Raw genomic sequence first — 24,749 nt, 5'->3', positions numbered from 1 at the left:
GCGGGGAAAACGTGACCGAGAAGGAAAATTTGGGCACACTTTATCATTGTGAGCCACAGCTCATCTTCCTACTTTACTCAAAACAAAAGCTGACACTGAGGATTAGTTTAGGGTATTCCCAATCCTGAACCTCTTCTACAAGCACAAACTGTGCATAAGTTATCTCTGGGATACCATTAAACATTACGTGGACTCAAACTCATTACCGTCACAAGTCTTGATAAAGAAAACTTGAGGCTAACAGTTTTATCAGAACCCAACTAGACTCAGTAATACCAAACAAAATGAGAACCATAAAGGAAGGTGATCAATGAAGAGACTGTATGCACCTCGCAGGTAAACCTGTTGGTAATGGTTTCTGCAGCGTTATAATGCACTATTGTTAAATTAATGTATATACTTTGATATATATATTTTTTATATATATATGTATATATATATATACACAAACTCATGAGAAAAACTTAAAAGTCTTAGCTTTATTATGTTTTGTTTTAGAACCATGATAATGGTTTGAGACAAAAAGGGTAAATGCAAAAAAAAAAAAAGAAAAAAAAAAGAAATAAAAGAAAAAAAATTATCAAATCAAGTCTCCTTTTTTTCCTCTCCATTCAAAATGTTTGTTTTTTTTGTTCTCATTGGTAGTAGTGATGCTGAATTCAGGTGATTTGGACCGATCCCTTAATGATGATTAGCCAGACATCAGTGACGTAGTCCTTAGACACCCCGTCCACCCTGTTTCTCCCTCATCCAGGTGTGGATCCTCTCCTTCAGTTCAGGCACTGTGGAATTAACATTGTGACATTTAGGCATCCTGAAATTATTAGCCTCGCCTCCAGCTATAAGTGCATTATCTTGCGTACCTTAAACAGCAACACTTATTTACATTATCTGTTTAAAATAAATAAAGTAAAAGGATAAATGGTGGGGTTACCTGACTCCAGCATGTTCTCTGTGAGTGGCTGCCTGTTGAAGGGATCAGTGGGGGAGTTGAGCAGGTGGCGTAAGATGATGGATCTGTCCATGATGTTCCCCGAAGGCAGCATCACAGGGTCGGTCATCAGCGTGTCCATCAGAGGGTCTGTTGTAACACAGTCACAAACAGATTTTACAGAAAATTACAAGCGAGATGCTACACTAAAAATCTGATTCATCACCAGCAGCACTGGCGCCCTGATTGGACAAGGAGAGGGACCAGTATTACAACATTAAAAGCAAAAATATTAAAATTAAACTTCTTTGTTTAAGTGTAAAAACAATAAATAAATAAATGTAATCAGCAAGTGACATACATGTGTGCCCATGTTGGTTTGTGTAGGAGCCTGTCACATGTCCAAAAAATGTTTTATATGACCACAATATTGATGCACCTATCAAAACACTAGTAAACAAAATTTCCCATGAAGTCCGATACAGAGCGTTTGGTGGCGTGGGGCTCTGTGTTGAAATGTCACAAGGTTATTACAGTAGGACTCCGGTGCTACAAAAATAAAACCTGTCATGGGAGATTTCATCTACACAGACAGCTGATACTCAAGTCTCCTGTATGGCACACTCCCATCAACTGTGGTGGGCTAGCTGGCATATCTGAGAATCAAAGGAGGCACGCAGACCACATACTCTTTCTAGATTATATTAAGTCTGTGGTTACTCGATAGCCTTGCACTAAGCTGTCTAGATGACCAGTGTGAGCTTCAAAATCCACCACACATGTCTGGAATTCAATAGCAGAAGAGGCCGTTAAAGATCCCGTCTGTCATTGACTGACCCGAGGTCACAGGTCAGTCTTTTACACAATGACAATATTATTTAAAAACTGCATTTGAAGACCTAGAAAGATATTTAATATGATGCTTTCAGAAGCAGCGCAATGTGACCCATTATTTTTATATGGATGTTATTTGAGGATCTCAATACATTACTCTGAAGTGATCTAGATAGATTAATTTAATGATACAGCACATATCAGAGTGAGATGTTATTAAACCAGCTGTGGGAAAGATGATTCGCTTTACCATTGCTGCATAACCAGATTCAAAAGTTCTAGTTGTGCTGTTTAAACAGTCTTTCACACACCTTTGAACTCATCCGGTGCATCACTGTAGTCCATTTCAGACTGGGAGTTCTTCGCGACTATTTCCTCCACCTTCTCCGATAGCAGCTTGAATTTCTCAATAGCAATTGAGGACTTAATGCCAGCCTTCCTCATCTTTGAGATCACCTCCTCAAAGAGTTCACGGCTGTATGACCTCTGCAAAGAGCAACAAGTCCCTGAGGTCAGTCTTCAGTACCTTACTGTCATCACATCACAGATTTGAAATTTAAGTCATGTCTTCAAACTTACACAGATTTTGATAATGCACACAACAAGAAACTGCTGCGTTTCATACATATATGTTCTGATGTAAATCTCTGACAACAATAATGTGCAATAATGTGGCTTCATCATTCATAATGTTCTCTTTGTTCTCTCAACAAATCAGGAATTATATATATACACACTATATTCTCCACGTGAAGTAGAGAATTCATGCTAACTGGCACGGCAATAAAGTCACGACAGATGATTCAGGATAACTAAATGTAGACCGGACATCAAATTTCCCCCCCTCTCCCGTCAGTGCCAACCTGGTCATCTGCTATAGCTTTAGCAAAGCGAGCACAGTCTAGCTGCAGGTAGATGTCTGTCAGCTGGTCTAGGAGTTTCTTGGGCTCAAAGCCATACTTCTCTGGGTTCTCCACCTTCAGGTCCCGACATTTGGGCCCGCACAGCTGCTGGAGGTTAAAGTTCAGCATGGCAGCTAAACGAGGCCCCAGCTCCTGTGTGAAGAAGAAGCCACTGTTTAGAAAAGCACATTCTCCAATAGTTTCATTGCCCAAGACAGACTGTTGAACTCTCCATAACCCCCACACCCCTCTTATACATAAACAAGGTACATTCTGAAACTGTCCCTGGACTGTTTCACATTACTGTATATTCATGGCAGTGCATTATGTCTGGAATAATGATATACATTGTTTTTTGCTGTTTTATTGCTGTGGAAAAGGGAAGATGGATGGATGCATGGATGGGTGGATGGATGCATACATTAGTCCAATGTCGAGTCAATGGACCGACATTTTGTTCTAACGTGCACTAACTGGTGTATGTTTGAATGACAACGTACCTATTCTATGCTATGCCTGGAGGAAAATGGCAAATAATGCTTCCTTTATATTACTTGTATAACTGAGAATAAATCTCAAGAATACATCAAGTGTTCATTGGTAACAGTGACACTCACAGGCCTTAGGAAAGGCTTCTGGACCTGCTTGGTGAGGATGTGGAACATTTCAACTGTTTCGGTAGCCAGGGCCAGATAGGAGCGGGACACCCGCTCATCCTGAGTCAGCTGGGACTGACGACTCTGCTGCTGCTCCTGAAAATTTGTACAACCCCCCCAAAAAACAACAAAAAAAAAAGACAAAATAATAAATAAGTTACCCTACACAATGGCAGTAACCTTCTGCCTGTCTTCACAGCTCAGCACAACTGTGAATGAAGCGATAATCTGATAAAACATGACCTCTGACATTTTTGTCTTTGCTAGACTCTGTTAAAAACTGATAAACAAATATAGGGTCCTAAAAAAACTGAGCACTGACCCTTGGCAGCTGCTCCCACTGCTCTTTATTCTTCATCTCCTCTTGAACTTCATGAATACGCTTCAGGGATTCAAGGCTCTCATCTAACAAGAAGGTGGTGTCATTAATCAGCATGTTGATGTAGCGCACAAACTGCTTGCCAGAGCTGGTGTGAAAGAAGGACAAAAGGAGACAGAAGAGGATGTGAGGCTGGAAAAGTCATACAGCCACACACTCTAAACCACAATTTCTTTAAAATAAGGGGGAAAAAATTAAATTAAACATTGCAACTGCTGTTTTTGTCAATAGCAAACTCACTTGAACTCCTCCATGAAGGTTCCATGGTGGGCAATGTTTTGCCAGAGGCTCTTGAAGATCGTGCTGATATGGTACCGTATAGTGAACTTATCGTAAAACTCACTGGTAGCACCGGTATGCTCAACATCTGACCAGAGGAGGGAAAGATTTTAGTGAACTTTTTGCTTGAAAAGATCACAACTTGTAGTAAAGAACAAGTTGTAAAGCTTTTTATTCTACCGAGCACAACATCAGCAGAGAGCTGCAGCACAACATAAAGCTCACCAGTGTAAAACTTCATGAGAGCAGGGACCAGGTGTTTGACGGACAACGGGTGGTTCTCCATCATTTCAGAGAATCGCTGAGTACGAGGCTGAACAGCGGGGTTGGTGACGAACAGCACCTCCACCAACTTGGCGATAAGGTAGGGGTTCCTGATGTAGTTCTGACTGCAGATGAACACCACCAAGAAGGTGACAATGTCCTGGACACATGGCTCATATAAAACCTGGGGTGAGTACCTGTGAGAAAAGAGGAGATAGCAGTTCACAAATCCCTTATTTGGATTTAATTTTTCCTCACAAAGTTCACCGGGAATTATGGATTTATACATGTATATACACATTTATAGACCTGTTAAGCATTTAATATCTGTATTTTCCCCCTCATCGTTCCTTCCTGTTAACATTTTATTACTGCCCTCCACAGGACAGTCATTAAAACATGATAGATGAGCAGAGAGCAGAGGACTTACTGCACAACAAAAAGCAGAAACTCTGCCACATCTTCAATGTAAAACTCGGGCAGAGCGGCAAAGCTTTTGGGAATCTCGGGGTTCAGAGGCAGGTTAATGCTGCGCAAGGGAGGGAAAAACAAACATATTACTTCTTGATTTAATAATAAACTGAAGTGAAGCAAAAAAAATAAAAATACTGGGAAAAAAACAGACAAACTGTGTGATGCCACAGCTGTTCCTCTGACATCGATATCAAAACAAATGGCAACATGGTGCGTCAGAGGAGAGGTGACTAACTTGGGGTAGGTGGGGTCCACCATGCGAAGAATGAGCTGGATGACTGTGCTGTAAAACTGCAGACATCTGCGGAGCAGGTTCTCATCCAGAAGGCCCACATCAGCACAAGCTTTGGCTCGCACCAGTTTCTGTCACACACAGTAACAATCACTCGTCTGTAAACATGCTCCGTGCCAAAATCAGCCACGCGTGTCTTCCAAATATACCCAACCAAGAAATGCTGAGAGCATTCTCACATCTCTACATTTAAATTGGTCCTTGATGTTTGATCATTAAATGAATTAAGACAGTGGCTCCATCTACAAGTACGTAACACTGACCTTAAGCTGAGTTTTGCAGCGTTTGAGCATCTCTCTGTGTCGACTCGCCAGGGGAGAATCTTTCCACTGGCTCTCACTGTTTTTGAGCTCCTCTACAGTCCTAAAAGATAAAAATAGCAGTATTAATACACACGCATACACTTAACGCGATATGATTGTCTGTGTAGATGTGTGAGCGTGTACCTGTTGAGTTCGCGGATGGCTCGTAATCTCCGGATGTAGCGCCGGCAGCCAGGCAGGATGGATAAGTGGTGGGTGTGAAGCGTCAAAAAGAAACACTCGGTAGGAAATTTGGGTTCTGTGAACTTGGCGGGGTCTTTATCTGTAGATATTCACAGATGAAATTTATGGTTATAAGGACACAAATATCAGCTTTAGTCTCTACAAGTGACTCTTTTAACCAATTAGATTAGTTAAAAATACCCCAAAACAAAACCGTGGCTCTGATATGCTTAGGATTAGTTCATGAGAACTGCAGAATTACGAGTTCACATGCAAGTGATATTTATCTTTAACGACCGCCCTCTTCAAAACCTATGCGGTCCACTTAGATTTACTGAAATGATCATATGTATGTGAGCATTTCTGGTTATGCCAGCTTACGTAGTTCAGACAGCCAGGCCTTGAGCTCGTCCATGGTGGCTTTGAGACGCGTTTCCTCAAGACTGACGACAAGGCGACACCGTGGATGGAAAATATAGTAGGGATCCACTGTCTCTAACTTGATCTTCATGCTCAGCTGTTGCAGCACCCATAAGAAGTTGAGCATGAAACCGTCTGTCGAAACCAGCTTGTCATCAGTCTGGAAGAGAGGAGAACGTGGGGTTTGTTTGGTTTTTTTTTATTAAAATCTTTACAAACACACAGTAAACACCTGCCCCCGAAGATTAAATAATATCAAGAATGACTTCTAAAATTAATATACTTTTAATCAGGTTTGTTCCTTATGGTCTGAATCTAGTAATATGAAAAACATCAATTTGTAAAACATACAACTTTACCTGCATCTGGGCTTTCTTCACATTGTAGTTGACTAGAGCTGCCATGTAATTAAGAGCCAACTCCCGCGTTTCACTGTTTAGCAGGATGTTGTGGAGAACTTTGAACATGTCACCCTGATTTAAAAAAAATAAATCAATAAACAACATCATTCCACACTGCTGGAAAAAACAACTATTAAAAATAAAAAATAAAAACATGAAATAGAGACTTACCCTTGCAGACTCCAGGTAGTGCTGCAGTGACTGGCTGACAACTCGTGTGTTCTCCATGGTGATGGCCGGGCCGGAGAAGTATTTGTCTCCAACTTTTGTCTAAAAAACAGAAAGAAAGAAAAAAAAAAAAGGCAAAAAAACAAACAAAAAACTTTTGTCATCGAAATGGTTGGTACTTTTCAGTTTTGTTCTGTTTTTTTTTTTTAATATGAGGTTTGCGTTACTTCCCATAGTTTATCCTTTACTTAATTAGATAATAATAATAATATGGTGTAATAAGAAGGGTCACAGGGGAAGTCCTCATCAGTAGGAGAAGTAGAAAAACTTCTGATAAGACAGTTAGAAGTCCACAATTTATGCCCTCCTTCACCTTTTCCTAAGCTATTCACTCGGACCGATTGGAGTCGGGCTGATTCTGGCCCCCGGGCCTTACGTTTGACACTCCTGATTTATTTGAGATTCAGACAAAGTACAACTCATCGTAGAGAACAACTCACATCATCCTCAGCGAACACAGAGAGGCCGAAAAAGGCTCCCAGGTAGGACAGTCTCTGAATCTCTCTGCCACATCCAGGGCTCAGAGGTTTGGGACACCACAAAGGCAGTGATGTTACCTGCACACATTACACAGTCATTGATTTAATACATGTTATTGTCAAGTGTGGTTAATAACACTGATTTATACATTTATATATTATATACTAATCAACAGTAACTGTAACTCATAACTCATTTTCCCTAAGTGAAGCTAAATGGCTAATTATACATCAATTAATTCCACAGTATTTTAAAAACTTAAACACTAAGTAAAGAATATTATTGGACAGATAACAAACACTAAGAGAGCTAAGAGACCCCACCCCTCCACCAGGGAATTTCCTCTTGCCCTTTTTCCATGTAACAGGAAAATTCTCACAACAGGCAGAGTTCATACCTTCCTGGTATGAGGAAAGTACATTTACAACAGCTACATTTATTAATAAGCTCAGGGTAACTGCTTTCACAATAGATGTCCAAAATAATTGGAGCCATAAGGACCCAGTGAACAACACTCAGGTGTTACGATGCAGCTTTACCTTTCCATTTGTATACTTACCAAATTGCACACCGGGTGAGTCTTTCCGAACTTAATTTCACAAAGCTCAGCTAATGCCTGTAAAATCAAAGACAGACATCAGGTCAGAAAAAGATTACAACCCAACATGTGAACTGTGCTAAAAATGAGTTGTGTGGATGTGTGCTTCATCCCATGCTGTATGATATATTCCCTACAGAAATACGGCAGCTGCAGGAAAGACCAGGACAATGTCTCCTTACCATGAGGGGGAATTTAAAGTTGTCACTGTCAAAGGAACATTCTTTGACTGCAAGAGCCAGGCCGTGGAGGATGGGGATGAAAATCTAAATAAAAACAACAACACATTAAACAGCATGCTTCAGTGCATTTTGACCTTGGAGAAACATTCACACGGTCTGTATTTACACATCACCGTGAGGGCGTTTAACTAGCTGCCCTAAACATGGGATCACTCTGTTTTTACATTTTTATATTCATGCATCTGGACAAGCAGATGGCAAAATATGGGGGGAATAAAGGCGTCACCTTCTAGCTGTTTAAATTTAGGTGCTCCATCTACAGGAGAAATAGGTTGGGGAAAAAAAAGGGCAAGGATGTTTTTGTAACGAATTATCATTTCTGGCTTTGCAGGATCAACCCAGAGAAACACAGCGTGAAAGATTCAACCCAGTACAGTCTGTTTAGTCATGCTGGGCTGGTAAAGCTTCAGCGTGCAGACTTTCCAGTTCTATCTGTGCTGAACCTGACAATTAAAAATGGATATTTGGGGTTTGCTTAGTTGAATCACCCAGTACAAACTGTATATGGCTGTATGAGATCATCTCCAGCTGTTATGAAGAAATATAGTTCCACCTTTTTAAACTGATTCATCCCCATTAATTACAGTTAACTAGATTATTTATGGGTGTGTGTAAAGAGCCGGTCTGTACCAAACAGTATGAGCCATAGTGCACAGGAAGCAAAGAATTCTTTTGGAAAAAACCCACAGCTTTGAGTAAGCATAAACAGATCCAAAAGAATGGATGGATGTGCTCGTCACCTGTCTGAATACTTCATCCTCCTGGTGAGTAATGCGCACCAGCTCCTGAATAAAGCCATATGGAAGGTTCCGACACAGCATGTAAGGTACCAGCAGAGACTGTTGGAGAGGGCTCCTAAAAGTAGTAAACACACAGCAAATTAATTAATTAATAAAATCACACATTTGGAGACAAGGTGAATGACTAGTTGCTATGGATACAGAGAGGGAAAAGGAATGGAAGATGCACAAATATGGTGAGAGCGTTAAAAAAAAAACAAACAAAAAAAAGAAGTAAAAACCCAGAGATCGTCTGAGTTAATGGATGGCTTCTTACCGAGGCTGGGTCAGAGCGCCTTGAAGGACCAGGGCAACATGGGAAATACACTGAGAGCGAATGTTACTGAGAAGCTGGCTGACATTTGGTTGGCTACACATCTGAGAAAGAAACACAGAGAGAAGAGTGAGAACGACTGCAGTGTGATTAAAAAAAAAAAGTGTTATGTGACGAGCTATGCCTAATGCCTGCAGCTAGTCTACAAAGCACAACCTGTTCTTCTATACTCAGCGCATTTTAAAACAATTGAAACATGAAGAACATATTAAAGACCTTTATATATCAGCTCTTATTAGGATTTTGATCTCAAATCTTAAATATTTTAGGAAAGAAAAATAAATCATCTGCTATAAATCCTGGTCGGGATATTTATTGGTCTCACAGATTGTCATCTACCTTGGGAGCTTTCCTCTCCTCCATGCCAACACTGTCAAAACGCTCAATGAGGTAGTTCAGCATCTCTGTCTCTTTGCATGTTTCAATGGTGAAGCGGTCGCTGGCTGATTCGCAGGACATCCCCCCTCCACATGCCCCAAGACTACAAAAAAAATTAGACACAGACAGAGGGGCTCATCAAATAACAGGAAATGTCACAGTGTGGACAGACGTGCCATTAGAATCAAACTTTCCTGAAAAGTCCCGAAAGACGACAAACTAAAGCACTTTAAAGGTAGCATTGCAAAATTCAACCACCGGGTGATCAGAGCAGATGGTAAAATAAGATTAGTGTTAAACTGTATTGTCATGTCAACTCAGTAAGAGCACACAAATTACATGTAAGAAAAAGGGAATCTGCTTATGTTTTGTGTGCCTGAAAACAAACAAACAAAGAACAAAACAAAACAAATGGCCGATATAATTTTGTTTCTAAATCACCAAATACCAGTATGAGTCTTAAAAAGTCCTATATGGGTCGAGCTCTACAGATTTTTTTTCTTTCTTCAATAAGATAAGAAGCAAACTGAACTCAAATGTGAATTAGATGTTCAAATGTGAATTAACCGTTTCTGCTACTGTGAGGAACAGTTTCTCAGCTCCTTGCAAGAGAATGTTAATGTCGGTACCCAATCAAATTACTTTATTTCATCAACACTTTTTAAGGTTTGTACTTATGGTCCTCAAATAAAACAAACAAACAAACAAACAAACAAACAAAAACACATACGGTTTGATTTTTAGGCAACTTTGCTACTGAAGATATGGATCCTATAAGCTACAATGAACACAAATGAGGCTACAATGAAGACAGACTCAAAGTGTGAGCGAAAACATTTGAGATATATATATATATATATATATATATATATATATATATATATAAAAAAATAAGCCTTGCTGTCAATCAATTTCCATATTAGTCTAAAATAATGTCAAGATGATTTAGACAACAGAAACAAATTAAAGCTGCAAAGGTCAAACCTGTTCCAAATTTCTCTGAGCCACAGCATAAAAAAGAGATATCAACAAAGTAGATTTCATTTACTAATGTGAGCAATATATTCTGTATTTCTGCGCACATACATATATACACATATACTGGCTAAATGATGGTTTTAAATAGTAAGCAACAATATTTTCTTAGAGACATAATACTCCATTTATGAATCAAAGGCAGGGCAGTGCCAGAGAGCTTGAAGTTCTGCAGTCAGGGATTCATGGTGTTACTTCCAATGTTTGCAATCAAAAACACAAAATACGGGTTTGGTAGGCTTATACATAAATATCTAATGTTGTCTGATCGGGTTACATAATGATGAAACAGTGGCTCACATGTCTTTGAGCTAAGGGTGATTTCTCCTTCTTAAAAAGAAAGATGGGAACGTAAAAATGGATTCTTATACAGACAGAAACGCAGAGTCATTAATGAGCCATTCATAGCACTGAAGATTTTCTACATCTTGAAGCCGTTTGCAGAAGAGTTAATGTGGTTATTACTTACCTCCATATTGCATGTACTAAAATTTATAGTTATGGGAATTTATCTCTGAATGTCGATGACCAAAACACTCCTAAACATGGTTTAATCTTCTTTAATCTCGCCTGGCGTCTTTGTGCACGGTTAGTGGCAAGCCTACCGGACCCGCTGGAACATGCATCAGAGCCCATCCCTGAGCAAGCGTGCACACACACGCGCATTAACACACACCACGCAGTGGTGTACCTGGACCCAAATTGAACCTGTGAAATATCCTCCTCCTGCTCCTCCTGAGAATCTTCATCATCGCTGTCCTGAGATATGTCAGAGAGGGCAAAAAACAGGAACGAAAAGGGGCTGACAGGACGAGAGAAAAACAGGTGAAATGAGAGAAAGACTGGAAGAAAGGAGGATGATGCACAAGCGTGAGGAGGCAGAAAGCCAACAGGGGGGAGGAAAAAGCATCAAGACAAATGTGGAACAGTAACAAACAAAAAAAAGGAAATGAGAAAGGGAGCACAGGGAAGATGCATGCTTTCATGGAGACTATTTTCTCTCTTTTTAAACCAGTTTTCTATCCCTTTAGCACACTCATGCTAGCTCTGTGCCATGATGACCTTATACAAAGAACTACAGCTGTTAATATTAAATGTATGTATTAATTTTTTTAATTGCCTAAATTTAAATAGTTACTTTGTGGTAGAGGTAGCATTTTTTAAATCTCATTTTCTCACAAGATTTTAACCACAGAAATGTTAAAGTGCTAGTAACGTCTAAATGCAGGAAAGTTAATGCAGGAGCAGATATAACCAGTGATGAACAGAAACATCACCAAAGGTTCAGGCTTTAGTAAGTTGGCTTGCGTTTGCACTCCACTCTGACATGCAAGTGACAGTTTAGATACCTAGATGGAGGCATCCTGGCAGCAAAGGCAGCCTGTCGAGTGTTCAGTCTGGGAGAAGGAGGCACCATAGGAGAGGTTGCAGAGGAGGGTTGGTTGTGACCCATAGGTGAGCTCAAGGATAAAGACTGGGGGGAAGGTGGTGGCACAGAAACTGGAGTGTTGGGGGGAACGGAGGGTCCTGCAGGGCTGGGAGAGGGTCCAGGGAAACTAAACCCTCTGTGACTCGGGCTTGTTGGGGAAGGAGCCACCCAGGGAGTGGTGACCGAGTAAGGGCGATACCTTTGGGAAATGGGCACGGGGGCAGATGGAGCACTGAGGGAGTGCCGTGGAGGAGTGGAAGCAGGTGGGCTGGGGGGAACAACGAACTGTGGGGTAGACGGTGTAGTAGGGGTGAGGAGAGAGGGGGAGGTCCTCTTGGCTGCATCCAAAGCCACTGGGTGAGGACTACCACAGCCATACAGACTGTGGATAACATTGTTAAGACAAGAATGATCTTAAAGCCTTAAAAACAGAAATGATTAAAGCATGATGAAAAAGACTGGGAAGAACATGGCAGCATGATAATAAAGTAAATAGAAAAAACAGCCCAATCAACAGCCTTGATATGTCTCCGCGAGCTTAATAATGACTCGTGGCACTTGCCTGGACAGAGAGCTGGCTCCAAAGGATCCAGCGCTAGGGCCCATTGGGCTTCCACCTTGGCTGGAGGGCTGCACCAGTGTCAGACGATGGTCGGGGGATTTGGCTGCTGCAATTGGCTGTGAGGTGGCTGTCAAGCTGGCGAAGGGGTTGTGGACACGTGACTGGGTGGACATCATTAAGACTTCCATCAGGATCTGGCTGATGAGGTCTTTGAAGTCAGAGTATACTGCCGGAGAAAACATAACAACAGTCGGACGAGCCTCCCACGTGTGCAGCTTTTTATGGTCAAAGCTGTTGTTTAGTGGCGTTACCTTCTTTAGGGTTCTGGTGAAACTCTGCAGCCAGTGAAGGGAGAAAGATGACATCTCTATCCTGCTCCTTCCACGATACGCGGAGAATCTTGCAAATGAGCTGCAGGGCCTGTTCTTCAGAGACATCTGAGTTTGCAGAAGTTTCCTAAGATGCAGAAAAAAAACAGTGAAGCCTTGATTTAAAAAAAACAAAAAAAAACAAAACATGCATAATGAACAAGCATTACTGAGTCTCAGGATACTCGTTATCTCATGATCTCTCTGGTTGAGCAAGAAACAACAGAGGTACGTGTGAATGAGTTGATATAAACAAAAATGAAACCAAGAATAGCATTTGTGGAAAGTCACCCGTCTGCAAACAACCAGACACTCCTTTAATGTTTATTCGGTTAGAACTTTCTTGATATCCTGATAGATATGGTCAAAGTCCAGGAGGCGACATCTTTTGATTAATGTTCACTCTAACTGCTTACCTTCTCAGTCAAGTTTCTCTTCTCCCTGCGGTCACTGTCCTCCACCTCCATGTTCTCTATCCCTGAGTCCACATCCACCTGGGACATGCTGGAATAAAAGAGAAACCACAGTTCTTAATAAGCCATTATCTCCAAGCAAACTATGCTATTACTCCAAGCTCAATCGTACACAGTGTCAATATTTATCTAATTCCACAGATAAGGAGTATTTGAGAATGAACACAGAAGCTGGGTAGGGCAATCGGACACAGGAGACGCTCTCACCTCTTTTCACAGGAGGCAGGGTCGATATCCATGCTCTGCGATCGGGACAAACTCTGGGACTGAGTCTCAAGGCTGTTGGAGGGGGAGCTGGAGAGTGAGCTCACACCCTCGCTGCTCTGACTACCATAAGCGACCCCTGGAAGAACAAAACACCACAAGTGAATCTCTCTGAACAACAATGACAAAAATGAATCAAATCTGACACATTTCTGGAGGGTTTCTTGTGCCTCCGTCTTCAGATAAAATGGAAATAGTAAGGTTTTAAATTTGCTTTTTTTTCTTGTGTTTTTCAACACAGGTGTAGCGGTCTGTGTGCACAGAGCAGTAAGAAAAACGTTTAATTTGAGTTAATTATTGCAATGCTGAGTGCATACGTGAGGACTTTAAACTGCATACAATATAACATTGCTGTTATTCTTCCACAGCCTAACAAAGTCACTTTAGTCTGTCAGCAGATCAAAGTGAAATTAACTGTATTGACTGAAAGTTGCACAGTTTGTGCACTTACATACTGTAAATAAGAGAAACACAAAAATCCCCCAAGCCTTTAAATCGAAACTGAATGTAACCTGCTCCCTACCATGTTATGTGGTGAGCAGAGGGTTGAAAGCTACTTTTGTGACGCAGAAAGCTCTGACTTTAAGTTCGACATAACTCACCAACCCCTCAGATGAACTAAAGTTTTCGAGAAATGAAAAATATTGACTGTATTGATTCATACTGTACACTTTAAATCCTTTGCACAGCGTTGAATTTTAGTCTATCATGTCTTTTCCTTTTTTACAGATTTTTCTAATCTTTTTATTGCTTTCAAGGTATAATCAGTCCCAACATACAGCGATTAGGGTAACGACATAGTCAAAAAAGCACACTAAGAACTCTGAGGAAATTAAATCGAAACAAAAAACATGATGGATCCAGGTCATTGATGTCAAACAGTCACCTAAAACCAAACATCAGTCATGTTTACTCTTCACTTGCAACTGGCCTTTGTACAGAAAGAAAGGAAGACACCTTTACCAGTGAACTGCACAGCACACAGGGCTGATTCCTCTTTGAAATGCCCTCGAGTTACCTTTCACATTAAATCCTATTTTCTGATGTATTCAATGAAAATATTTTGAAACAAAAAGAATAAACCAATCAAATGCCTTGCATGTGGACTGACAAACGCATCTGGATGTTGTGATCAAAGGGAAACTCCTAATTTTCTATGTCAGTAAATGTAGACCAAAATCTAGGACATACACGGTAAATCTATACATGGCTGGCATAATATCAGAGTGTGATGACATGAAAAGATCAAGAAATGTAAGAAGCGGAAATGAGGAAGAGGATGTGCAAAAAGGCCCTAAAGTTGTGGCAGTAGTCAGGGAAAAAAAGGATACATTTTCCAGGAAAAAAAAAAAAAAAGAAATGAAGAAAATATTAATATACATATCTACAAGTTTTTAAAAAAGAAGGCTTTGACTTTGAAATGATTGTTCAACTATGCCTCAGGTTTAGTTTTTATACAAAATACTCCAAAAGTTGATTCTGTTCATCTGGACGTTAGAGCTGGGCGATAGAACGATAACGATATGTATCGCGATATAACTTTTACTCGATAGAGAAATTAAGCTATCGCGATAGACCTCGCCGCTCTTGTCCACTTAAAAAAATAAAATAAAAAAATAAAAAAAGGTCAGCCAATCTAAATTAAGTAGCGCAGAGCCAAACCAATCACAGCCACAGCGTCACGTCGCGTGACTTGTTACGTACAGCACAAGTGCCAAGCCGCACGTGTGTTTGTTTGGGAAGCAGCCAGCGGGTAATGGAGGAAATGAGTGTGCCGACTAGAAAAATCAACCGAGTGTGACCGAAGAGAAAACAGATGATGGTTCCAATGCCGGAGAGATTGTCGAACGGAAGAGCCATAGAAGTTCCGTAGTGTGAAGGTATTTCGGCTATTTCAAGTCTGACAAAAAACAGAGTAGCGTGCACTGTAAATTGTGCCGAAAGCAAGTCTGGAAATACAATAAACTGGTGCATGCGTCACACTGCGCGCCACGTTATTGTTTCGGTGAAATGAATTTCTACAATACTGTTACTGTTAATTCTACTCTCTGCAGTGTTTAAATGCTTACACACAGTTACTGTCCCTCCACACATACGACTCGGTTCTGCTTCTATGCCCCAGCTTTGTTTACTTTTTCCCACCGAGGCTTCTAGACTTCTGATTGGCCAACATTTCTGCACGGTTAGGAATCTAGCGCCACCTGCTGCTTTGGCATGTTCATAGCAGCGTTTTCCTTCATTTCTGCCTTTATGTGTGGGCGGGATTATTTTTTAAAACGAAAATGGAAAATCTCCGTTTTCAAAAATACCCATGTACGTGTGGACGTAGCCTCAGTCTCTGACTGGAAGCGCTAATTCGTCATTCGGCTTTTGTCAGACTAAAGTAACTGTTAAAACTGTTTGAAAAGCTCAGCTATACAACAAGGAGAGATTGAGAATTTCCTTTTAGTTCTCAGTTTATTTGATATTGACAAAAGTTAGTCAGTTTTGTCTGTTCTTCTGTAAAACAAACTAAGATTTATTTTTAGAATTAATATTTTGTTTCTAAGTGGAATTGACAATTTAGTCTGTTTCGTTTGTTTTGTTTTGAAACTTAAACGCTTTAGTGGCTGCCTTTTGTGTAGTTTGCAATATTTGCCTTTATTTATCTGAAAAAGTCTCATGTTCCTTAAGTACATCTACCCTGTTGAACTTATTATGGGGAATAAATATTTAAATAAAAACAAGCTGCTGATTATTTCACATTTTACTTGTGAGCAACAGCACATTTAAATCTTACAAATATAGTTATTTGGCTTATATCGTGATAGATATCGTTATCGCCTGAAATGAAAAAAAAAAAACATATCGTGATATGAAAAAATCTCATATCGCCCAGCTCTACTGGACGTAGCGTTTTGTGGGAGAAACGTTTCGTCACTCATCCAAGTGACTTCTTCAGTTTCAGCTGACTGCAGGTTTCCCCAAATCTTATAAACAGTACATTTCCATAATGACTGAAACCAGCCCACTGAAGGAACAATGGGCTGGGAGGTCAGTTCCTTAATCCTAATTACGCAAATTCTCACGACCATTGATCAACAACCACCGACCAAAACCCACTTATCAAAGACCACTGATCAATGGCCATGAGTCCCATTCACAGAGAGTTGGGGAATGGCTGCAATCACAGCATTGTATCAATGCAAATGTACTGTTTATAAGATTTGGGGAAACCTGCAGTCAGCTGTGACTGAAGAAGTCACTTGGATGAGTGACGAAACGTTTCTCCCACAAAACGCTACGTCCAGATGAACAGAATTAACTTTTGGAGTTTTACTTTCCTGGATGATTGAGAATGCATCAAGACGTTTGTACAAAATAGTTTTTATCATCTTAATCTTTCCTGATATTGTAATCAAAGATGACGTTTAATGCTGAAAATACGGCACTTTTTTTACTACCATTCTCTAACACTTACCACTGGGAACCACACAAAGATATAACATGAATAAGCAACCATGTACACTTTGAGAATTCGTGTCACAGCTGTTGCTTAAGGAAGAACCAACTGTTTAGTCAGTCTGGGTTAGCAAAGGCTCAGATTGCAATTTTTAAGTTGCTTACTAGGGCTGGGCCATATTATACCGTTCACGGTAATACCGGTATAATGTTAGGCAACGATAGGAAAATGAAATATCGCGATAGAATGGGAGTAAAACGCGCATGCGCAGTGCCTTTGTTTTCATACGCACATGGCCGATTGTTGAGTGAAACAGATGAACCAGAATTGGTTTGTAAAAATGGTGCAACTTCAGTGATGTGGAACTGATTTGGTGTTTGTCCGTCAGATACACGACAAAGCACATTTTTTTGCAGAACATGCAAGCGGCCGTTGTTATTGTCGTATTTGTCAGACTAAGATGCTCTTAAATCTGGGAGTAATCTGGGTCCTAAACTCCGTATGCTTCAGGTCAAACAACACTGCAGCATCACTGAGCGTTAAAAACTGTCTAAATTCTTTCATCTTTAATAAAACGATCAGCATTGCTGCTTTACCAGGTGTAACTATAAAGTTTAACTTCCAGGCATCCATGAAAACAAAAGTTATTACATTTAACGGAGTTAGAAGTTAGCAGGAAGCTAGCGGAAGTTAGCTCGCTAGTTTTGCTAGTTACCTAAGCATGATATTGCATGTTCTGACTGAGAGATTTCTGAAAAAAATCAAACGTACAGCTCTGCTATCACTTCCAACATAAATGAAGACAGGAAACTAAACAGCAGTGACGTTTGTAGGGTTACTGAAGTTGGGCTAGCTGGTATATAATGATGTGCTACGTGATCGCTAGCGACACAGCTATGTTAGCATAACATAAACAGTGAAGCTGGAGGACGAACACTAACACTTTTCCACTTATAAAAGTTAACGTTAAGGTTCTTCATGGTTAGAGACAAATGCAATCGCATGGCAGGATGCTGTAAACGGACCAAACTTCAGTCAGGAGAACAACTGAGATAATCCATCCACAATACGAGGTTAGTCATTAATATACTGCAACATGGGAATAGAGCAGCTGCCAGAGAATTCAACATTAATGAATCAATGGTACAGAAGTGGAGGAAGCAAGAAGAATGAGTTTAATCAAGTTTGATTTATCTGACTGCTTTGTTTCGCTTAATGTGCCTTATAATCCTGTGCACCTTATGGTCCGAAAAATGCGTACTGCACACTGCAGTTTAATGTTGCAAAGCACCTCTTTTTAACTTCAGTGGATATTATACATGGTTATGCTCAGGATATGTCAGCCCATTTCTACTGGAAATGCCTTTTGGTTAAACTTTCAGCAAGGAATTTGCATTTGCACTGTTACATTTTTATAAAGCTTTAATGTACATAAAAACCAGCTTCTTGTTTAAGTGAAAATAAATGGAAGGTTGTCTTTTTGCGCTAGTAATGTTGTGGAGTTGTATTTTGTCTCGCATCAATTATATCGTCGGTTATATCGTTATCGCAAATTTTCAAATATATATCGTGATAAATATTTTTGGCCATATCGCCCTGCTCTATTGCTTACTGACTACTGCAGACAGGTAGTGAGAAATCTGATTAACAGAGGCTCTTACTCCGGATAGCGGGCTGGAATTAACAGCTCTCTCCTGGTTATACAACAATCATGCGATTGAATGATTACGCTACCAATGTCAGATGTAATACACATTAATAAGTTAGTGAGAAGGTTTGGCTTGTAAACTGCCAGTATTTTTTTCTTCTTATTAATCACTTAGGAAATGCACCACTGGGCCTAAAAGGAAGACCTTTAAAGCAGCTGGCTATGCATAGCAACAAACAATGCCAGGAAACTGTTGCTGTATCCATACATGGATCTCTGCTGCATTTTCTAGAGCCTGTGCATGAGCGAAGCCTCCATTCTACCTTTGTACTAGAGGGCTCACCATTCGTGTCTAGCAGGGTACACTTTTTTGTCACAGTGTACCCTGATTTGGGGGATTTTTGATATTTTAACACTGTGAATCATTCAATGCCACAAACCTTTTTTCAATATTTTTTTTCCTTATAGAAAATTCCCAGAACCTTGCTTTAATTTCTTACCAGAGGTGCCCATAGGTGATGTGGCAGGGGTACCACTGTGGACATTGAGGCCCAGTGATTGAGAGGCAGCTGGTGGCACGGGTTGGGGTGCAGCACCTGAGGGTCCAGGGAGGGGTCCAGGTGGAGTCTCTCTCTGTGGGGATGTCAGGGGTGTGCTGAGAGGGGTGCTAGGCTGGGACGTTTGTCCTCCTGCCAATCGTGCCAGTCTCCTCCTGCGAATCTTGAATGAGCAGATATAAAGGGTCATTAAAAGAACTCTGTAGCTCTTCATAACTGCATAATGTTGAAATGTATTAATAGGTTATTAATAAACCTATATGTATGTATATAAACGCCTGGACACTGTAAGAATAACCAAATTATGCATGTATTGCCCAGAAAGGCAAAGATTTTCTTTGTTATACGTTTTAAAGTCAGATCTGAAGAAAAACATCGCGAATAAAGTCAGATGCGGACACCAATTTTCGCAGCTTGGCCGAGGAGCGACGTTAAAGCTAAATTATCTGCTGCACACTCTGCTGAATGCTAATCGAGCAGCTGAAAATGATAACAGTAAGCTGCAGTATGCTGTATGCGATTTCACATAAACAGCTCAATGGCCATGCATCGGCCCACGGCTGATTGCACAATGGTGGCCCGGTCTCTGTGTGTGTTTTTTATGCTGAGTCGTCTCGCAGGCTAATTTCTGACTGTCAGCTAAACCGCCGCGAGGTGACATGCGAAAACATATCAGTAAAAAGAACGTCTTCCCTTCCTAATCTCCCTGTCAAAACACAACACCGAAAAATATCTGCCACTTACAAGCGGCTAACAATATCTTGAAATATGTTCGATGCTTTATATAAGAGCAGTGTTCTCCAGCTTGTAGCATTACGTTAGCTACTTTCATTTAGCAACCCAGCTGCTCCAGCTAAATAGAACACGGCCCAAATCCGCCTCTCGTTCTTTCACTTCTTATATTCCCAATATAAGAAGTGAATAATTAGCCTTTGAGTTAAACTGCGTGACACCCACTGCCGTGTTCTAGCTAACTGAGATATTTATCGAAAATGTATTTCTTCCATCAGCTAGTTTTTGTAGCATCTCAGCTAGCAGCAATACCCCTAAAAGGGGTAAAGGAAGAATTTGCAAAACGTACATTTCTAACGTCAGTAACGTAAAATCATTTCAATTCCCTGTGTAAGCGTTTATTCATATTGTCACCTTACCTCATCTGCGCTCAACTCCTCCATCATCCCAGCTAAGACAGCTAGCTATTTCACTTTCTAATGCTTTAATATGCCAGCCAGAGCCAGCTAGCTAGCTTGTATTAGATCTAAATATGCATAGTCTAACTCGTTCAACAAATATATGTGTCAGGATTTTGATTGTCTTCAAGATAAAAAAACGACACCGATATTCGGAGGATGGCGAAATATAGTTCCCCCAAAAAGTCTGCTGTTTGCTGGTTTTCTACCAAGAATGAAACAAAAAGAAAAGTAGCTAGCTATTATACGTCAAAATACAACAGCGGCCATTTTGGTTCCACAAGTCACGTGACCAAAGGGACCAAAGGTGGGGGTGCGTAGCGTGTCGCACAGATAAATGGAGTATTTCATCTGTTGTGTAAGTATAAAAGTCTGTTTATGTCACTTTAATGTAACGCTCCTGCATTAGCGTGACCTCGGGTTATAACTGAGGTCACATTTACCACATAAAACGCATCAAACTGAGCGTGCGTGAACCATGGCCAGTCAGAGGGGTGCAAGGTCACTGCAAAGACTTATATTAGTGACGTAATTGCCAATCATCTGTCACCAGGTAAAGATGCCTGCACAGTATGTGCCTATACATTTAATTTTAATGCCTGTTTATTTTTAACGCAGTTACAGCCACATCACGTGTGTGACAGGGTGGGCAGTACACCAGATGAACTAAATAGGCAACCAAATTTTAAAATTTTTGGCAATAACTCGCCGTAATTAATATATATTTAAAAAAAAAAAAACCCACAGGCAGTCAGTATCCAAAGTACCCAAGTATCCTTGGGCAAGACACTTAAACCTTGAGTAGTCCCACTTGACTGATCAACTAACTAGAAAGTACCAGTTCATTTACTATTTATACTCTATGGTATGCTCATGAATATATATATAAGTGCAAAAATATCTGTCCTAGATTTAAAAAAAAGAGTCCAACTGGATTTCTTTAGGTTTGTGAAGATGTTTCACTTCCCATCCAAGAAGCTTCTTCAGTTTTTAAAACAAATGAAGAAGATTGAGAGTCCCAGGTGGGGGCTGTCCCCTTTGGAGGTGGTCCTGAGGGTCGTGGATGGTGTGAAAACAGGTGTGGGTCATTACCATTACCTGGGGTTAAGGGTAAAGTCACTATGAGACCTTGCCCCACCCCATGTGACCTATTTAGGTCACCTAAGGCAAAGTGTGAGTAGTGTATGAAGTGCCTGGGAGTGGATCATAGGTGGCTGACAGGTGGTGCTGCAGAGTCAAATCAGATGAGACATTTTCTCTGGGCACAGAAGTGGATCAATGAAGGGCAGCTGTGAGCGCAGAATTTCCTCAACACATTTCTATTTGTCTGGCAATTTATGCAATTATCAAGTAGGGTTGAGCTTTAAAAACTAGCTGCACACGCTGATGAATGACCTCTTTTAAATTACAAAGAGAGATGAGGGGTTCTTCCCAAAGTGTGACCTGCATGGGATAATCCGCTCAGTGTCCTTTAGTCATTCTGGTTACCACGATTGCTGCAGAAGCACTAAACTACTGTTACCTGAAGCTTCTACCGCAGAGCTCAAGCAGCAAATTGTATGCATTAGTGTAACTTATAGTTGAAGTGTGTCAGCAGCATTCAGCCGACGGGGTACGGTGACTTTACCGGTCGATCCGATGGTGACGTGTGATTAATGGCACAAGAAAAACCTGTCAATTTACTAAGAACAAGATAAAAAAAAAGCTTCAACTTTTCCATCAGATTTATTTTTCTTACTCACATATTACATACAACAAAACTGTATTACAAACATCCTATGAATAACTTTCAGTTACACTGGTTATAAATGTTCTTGCATGAATGAGAAATTTACAGAAACATTGAACAAAATGCACGACGGAGAGCACAAGCGGCACCCGTGTCTCCTTTTTCTCATAGCTCTAAATATTTAACAAAAAAAGACATTTTTTCAGCCAGCTGAATGGTGCTATAAACATTCTTGACGGTTTGGGATAGAGGCACGCACCGACAGGCTGCTGGACCAGACAGACCAGCATCTGACAAAAGTATTGCAGCGATACCATCTAGTGGTGTAAATGCATACCCTGAGAGTACAGACGTTTCCACCTGAACCGAGTATATAAGCAACGGGGAAGACACCAGTCGCAACTCTCGGGGTGGGTTTCACAGTCAGGGTTTTACGCTGATAAATCTACTAATCTTCTAATTCTGGACCACCTCAAGATCCTCCTCCAACTCTTCATTCTTCTTCTCTCGTCTTTGAAACGTTCTTATAAACCTGCTTGCAGACTTGTCCTTCACAGAACAGCTCCTAAGGAGAAAAGGTCAGAAAAGTTTTAATAATTACATTTTATTTAAATATAACAGATTAAAATGAGTTCAATAATACATAGTTTTTAAATTCTGTGTATTATGTAGAATGTCCAAATTCACAGTCTTACCAGATGAAGCTTGTCATCTTCAATCCAGTGAGTCCATCCCCTGTTCTTCTTCTCTCCAGTCTGTTCACATATTAGTTTGTTCCCCTCCCATCTCACGAGTGACTGCACAGGTAACAGAGAAGCAAAAGCGTGAATCGCGACTCGTTTTTCAACATGCATAATATTCAAAGTGCATCAATTATCTATGAAACAAACCCTTCCAATTATGATATTTATGATACACTTTAGCCATTCCCATTCACCTTCAGGTGTCTGTTGTCTAGTCCCTTTGTAAACTCGTTAAATTCCTGGCCCACTTTGAAGGTGACCGTGTAGTTTCGGAAAGTGCTCGTGGTTTTGACGACGAACTGGTCCTCCTGCCGCTCAATTGTTTTCTTTAAGGTAAGTTTTGCAGCAATTTTTCGTAAGGAAGCGCTTATGCCTGGAAAAGTGGAAAAAGAGGTTGAATGATAAATAGCCCCGCTGCCGTGTTTCTCTACAAAAGTGCATTTTGAATGATGTGAATGCACATACTCTGGAGGGAAACAACACGCGGACTTACCCAGCGCAATCATGTAGTCGTCAAAGTTGACATTGCTGATCATCTCCCATTTGCCACTCAGGCTGGCAGGCATGCTGACGGACTTGACTTTTCCTTCTTTTGGGAAGCGTGTAAGTGCAAGGTGATCCTGAGCCGGTCAGGTGCAGACTGCTGAGAGGAGGCTGAGGCAAATGCTGTTTATATGAGATCAGGAGACTCAGAGGCAGGTGTGTCCTGTCACCTGAGGATGAGAGAGGTGAACTGATTTGTTCCAGAGTAAAGAAGAGGCCAGACGTGTCAGACTGGTGCAACAGTTCAGTTTAAACATGGCTGTGAAAATTTGCCCCAGGCATCACGCCTTTATGGCATTCAAATCCTAATGGTGCATGTTATCCAGAAGCAGTGTTTGGATTTGAATGATGGACTGAAAGGCTTTTATCCTTTTCTTTTAATAAAACAAAAATATACTCAGAATTAATCACTTGTACAATGATGGCAAAGCAGTCACTCTATTTCTGTTATATAACTGCAGTAAATACAGCCATGTGAAAAGAGATTTTACATGACTAAGTACACAAGCGAAATCCACCCTAATTGCTTCGATAGGAATTAAGAAGGTAAGCAGCAGCAAGGAGCAGCTGGAATCGTTGGAATCATCACCGGGACAAAGCCTCTTCTCTCTAAATAGAAAAAGGCAGCACAGCCATAGAAGAGTGGACCAAAGTTCCTCCACAACCATGTCACTTTCTGTTTGACTGAAAAATCAAACAGAAAGTTGTAACTTCCAAGTTACTGTTTCTAAAGGTGGTTCTACAAGCTAATATATATATATAGGTAATAATAATAACAATAATAATAATAATAGGTAATAATCATGGAATAAGGGCTGCACAGTCCTGTTGAAATCTTGATTTTTCACGACTGTAAATGTTATATTGACCGATTTGCACACTATACTTTTTACTGCACAGTTAGAGAAATCTTAAATTGTGATTATATGTATTTATCTCGTAGTGTAGTAGCTGGTAGGCATACATTATCTGGCACTTTATCTTTTTTTGTAATCTTTTTGTACTATGTGTGAATTTGCTGTGGCACTGGACTCTCTCTGAGTTTCAACAATCTACATATTCCCAGTTAAAAGAAAAAAAAAATCATGCTCATCTCATTTAAGGTTTTATATTTATATAATAGTTTTATAGGGAGAGGGATTTCAATATTCCAGTCTAGACATAAACAGAATCAAACAGCTTCTGTTTCTTACAAACAGGGCTTACGTAAAAATGGCACACCTTTATGTGCAATGAGGAACATAGTGACACTCTTGCATTATCTGGCATGCAGTGTGAAAAGGATTGATGTAAGTCAAGTGTGGAAAAAATAAATAAATGAAACACAGGGCACTTATCCAAATACTCGCGTTGTTGTTGCTTCTTCTGACGGGGTGTCTTGTGACATGGGAAAACCACGTCAGGGTTTTT

The 24,749-nt window shown here is 40.4% G+C and overlaps 2 protein-coding genes across 4 annotated transcripts; both read right to left on the bottom strand.

Moving 5' to 3' along the window:
* Positions 1-459: 459 nt before the first annotated feature.
* Positions 460-20,742, bottom strand: ube4b (ubiquitination factor E4B, UFD2 homolog). 3 transcript variants are annotated; one of them, XM_082518989.1, is made up of 29 exons: positions 20,286-20,742; positions 19,078-19,297; positions 13,431-13,566; positions 13,167-13,254; positions 12,694-12,838; positions 12,383-12,608; positions 11,741-12,202; positions 11,083-11,193; positions 9,318-9,459; positions 8,922-9,022; positions 8,606-8,720; positions 7,806-7,889; positions 7,585-7,641; positions 6,986-7,102; positions 6,489-6,587; positions 6,276-6,389; positions 5,878-6,076; positions 5,458-5,596; positions 5,275-5,374; positions 4,955-5,082; positions 4,676-4,774; positions 4,207-4,442; positions 3,943-4,069; positions 3,646-3,790; positions 3,285-3,419; positions 2,629-2,820; positions 2,077-2,251; positions 935-1,081; positions 460-782 (listed from the first exon to the last, which is right to left on the bottom strand). In XM_082518989.1, exons 1-29 carry the CDS (start codon positions 20,310-20,312, stop codon positions 718-720), a joined length of 4,131 nt encoding a protein of 1,376 aa, XP_082375115.1. In that variant the 5' UTR covers positions 20,313-20,742; the 3' UTR covers positions 460-717. The 3 variants fall into 3 exon arrangements, with proteins under 3 accessions (XP_082375115.1, XP_082375113.1, XP_082375114.1); XM_082518987.1 differs by lacking the exon at positions 11,083-11,193 and having other exon boundaries at positions 20,286-20,739; XM_082518988.1 differs by lacking the exons at positions 11,083-11,193; positions 11,741-12,202 and having other exon boundaries at positions 20,286-20,728.
* Positions 20,743-22,030: 1,288 nt separating this feature from the next.
* rbp7a (retinol binding protein 7a, cellular) lies at positions 22,031-23,453 on the bottom strand. The gene is made up of 4 exons (XM_082517984.1): positions 23,290-23,453; positions 22,991-23,169; positions 22,749-22,850; positions 22,031-22,618 (listed from the first exon to the last, which is right to left on the bottom strand). Exons 1-4 carry the CDS (start codon positions 23,360-23,362, stop codon positions 22,547-22,549), a joined length of 426 nt encoding a protein of 141 aa, XP_082374110.1. The 5' UTR covers positions 23,363-23,453; the 3' UTR covers positions 22,031-22,546.
* Positions 23,454-24,749: the final 1,296 nt, after the last annotated feature.

Source organism: Aulonocara stuartgranti (assembly GCF_965226115.1).
Source record: "Aulonocara stuartgranti genome assembly, chromosome: 20".
Lineage (NCBI taxonomy): Eukaryota > Metazoa > Chordata > Actinopteri > Cichliformes > Cichlidae > Aulonocara > Aulonocara stuartgranti.
Note: the sequence above shows the minus strand (reverse complement) of the source record. Positions and strands in the feature narration are given on the sequence as shown.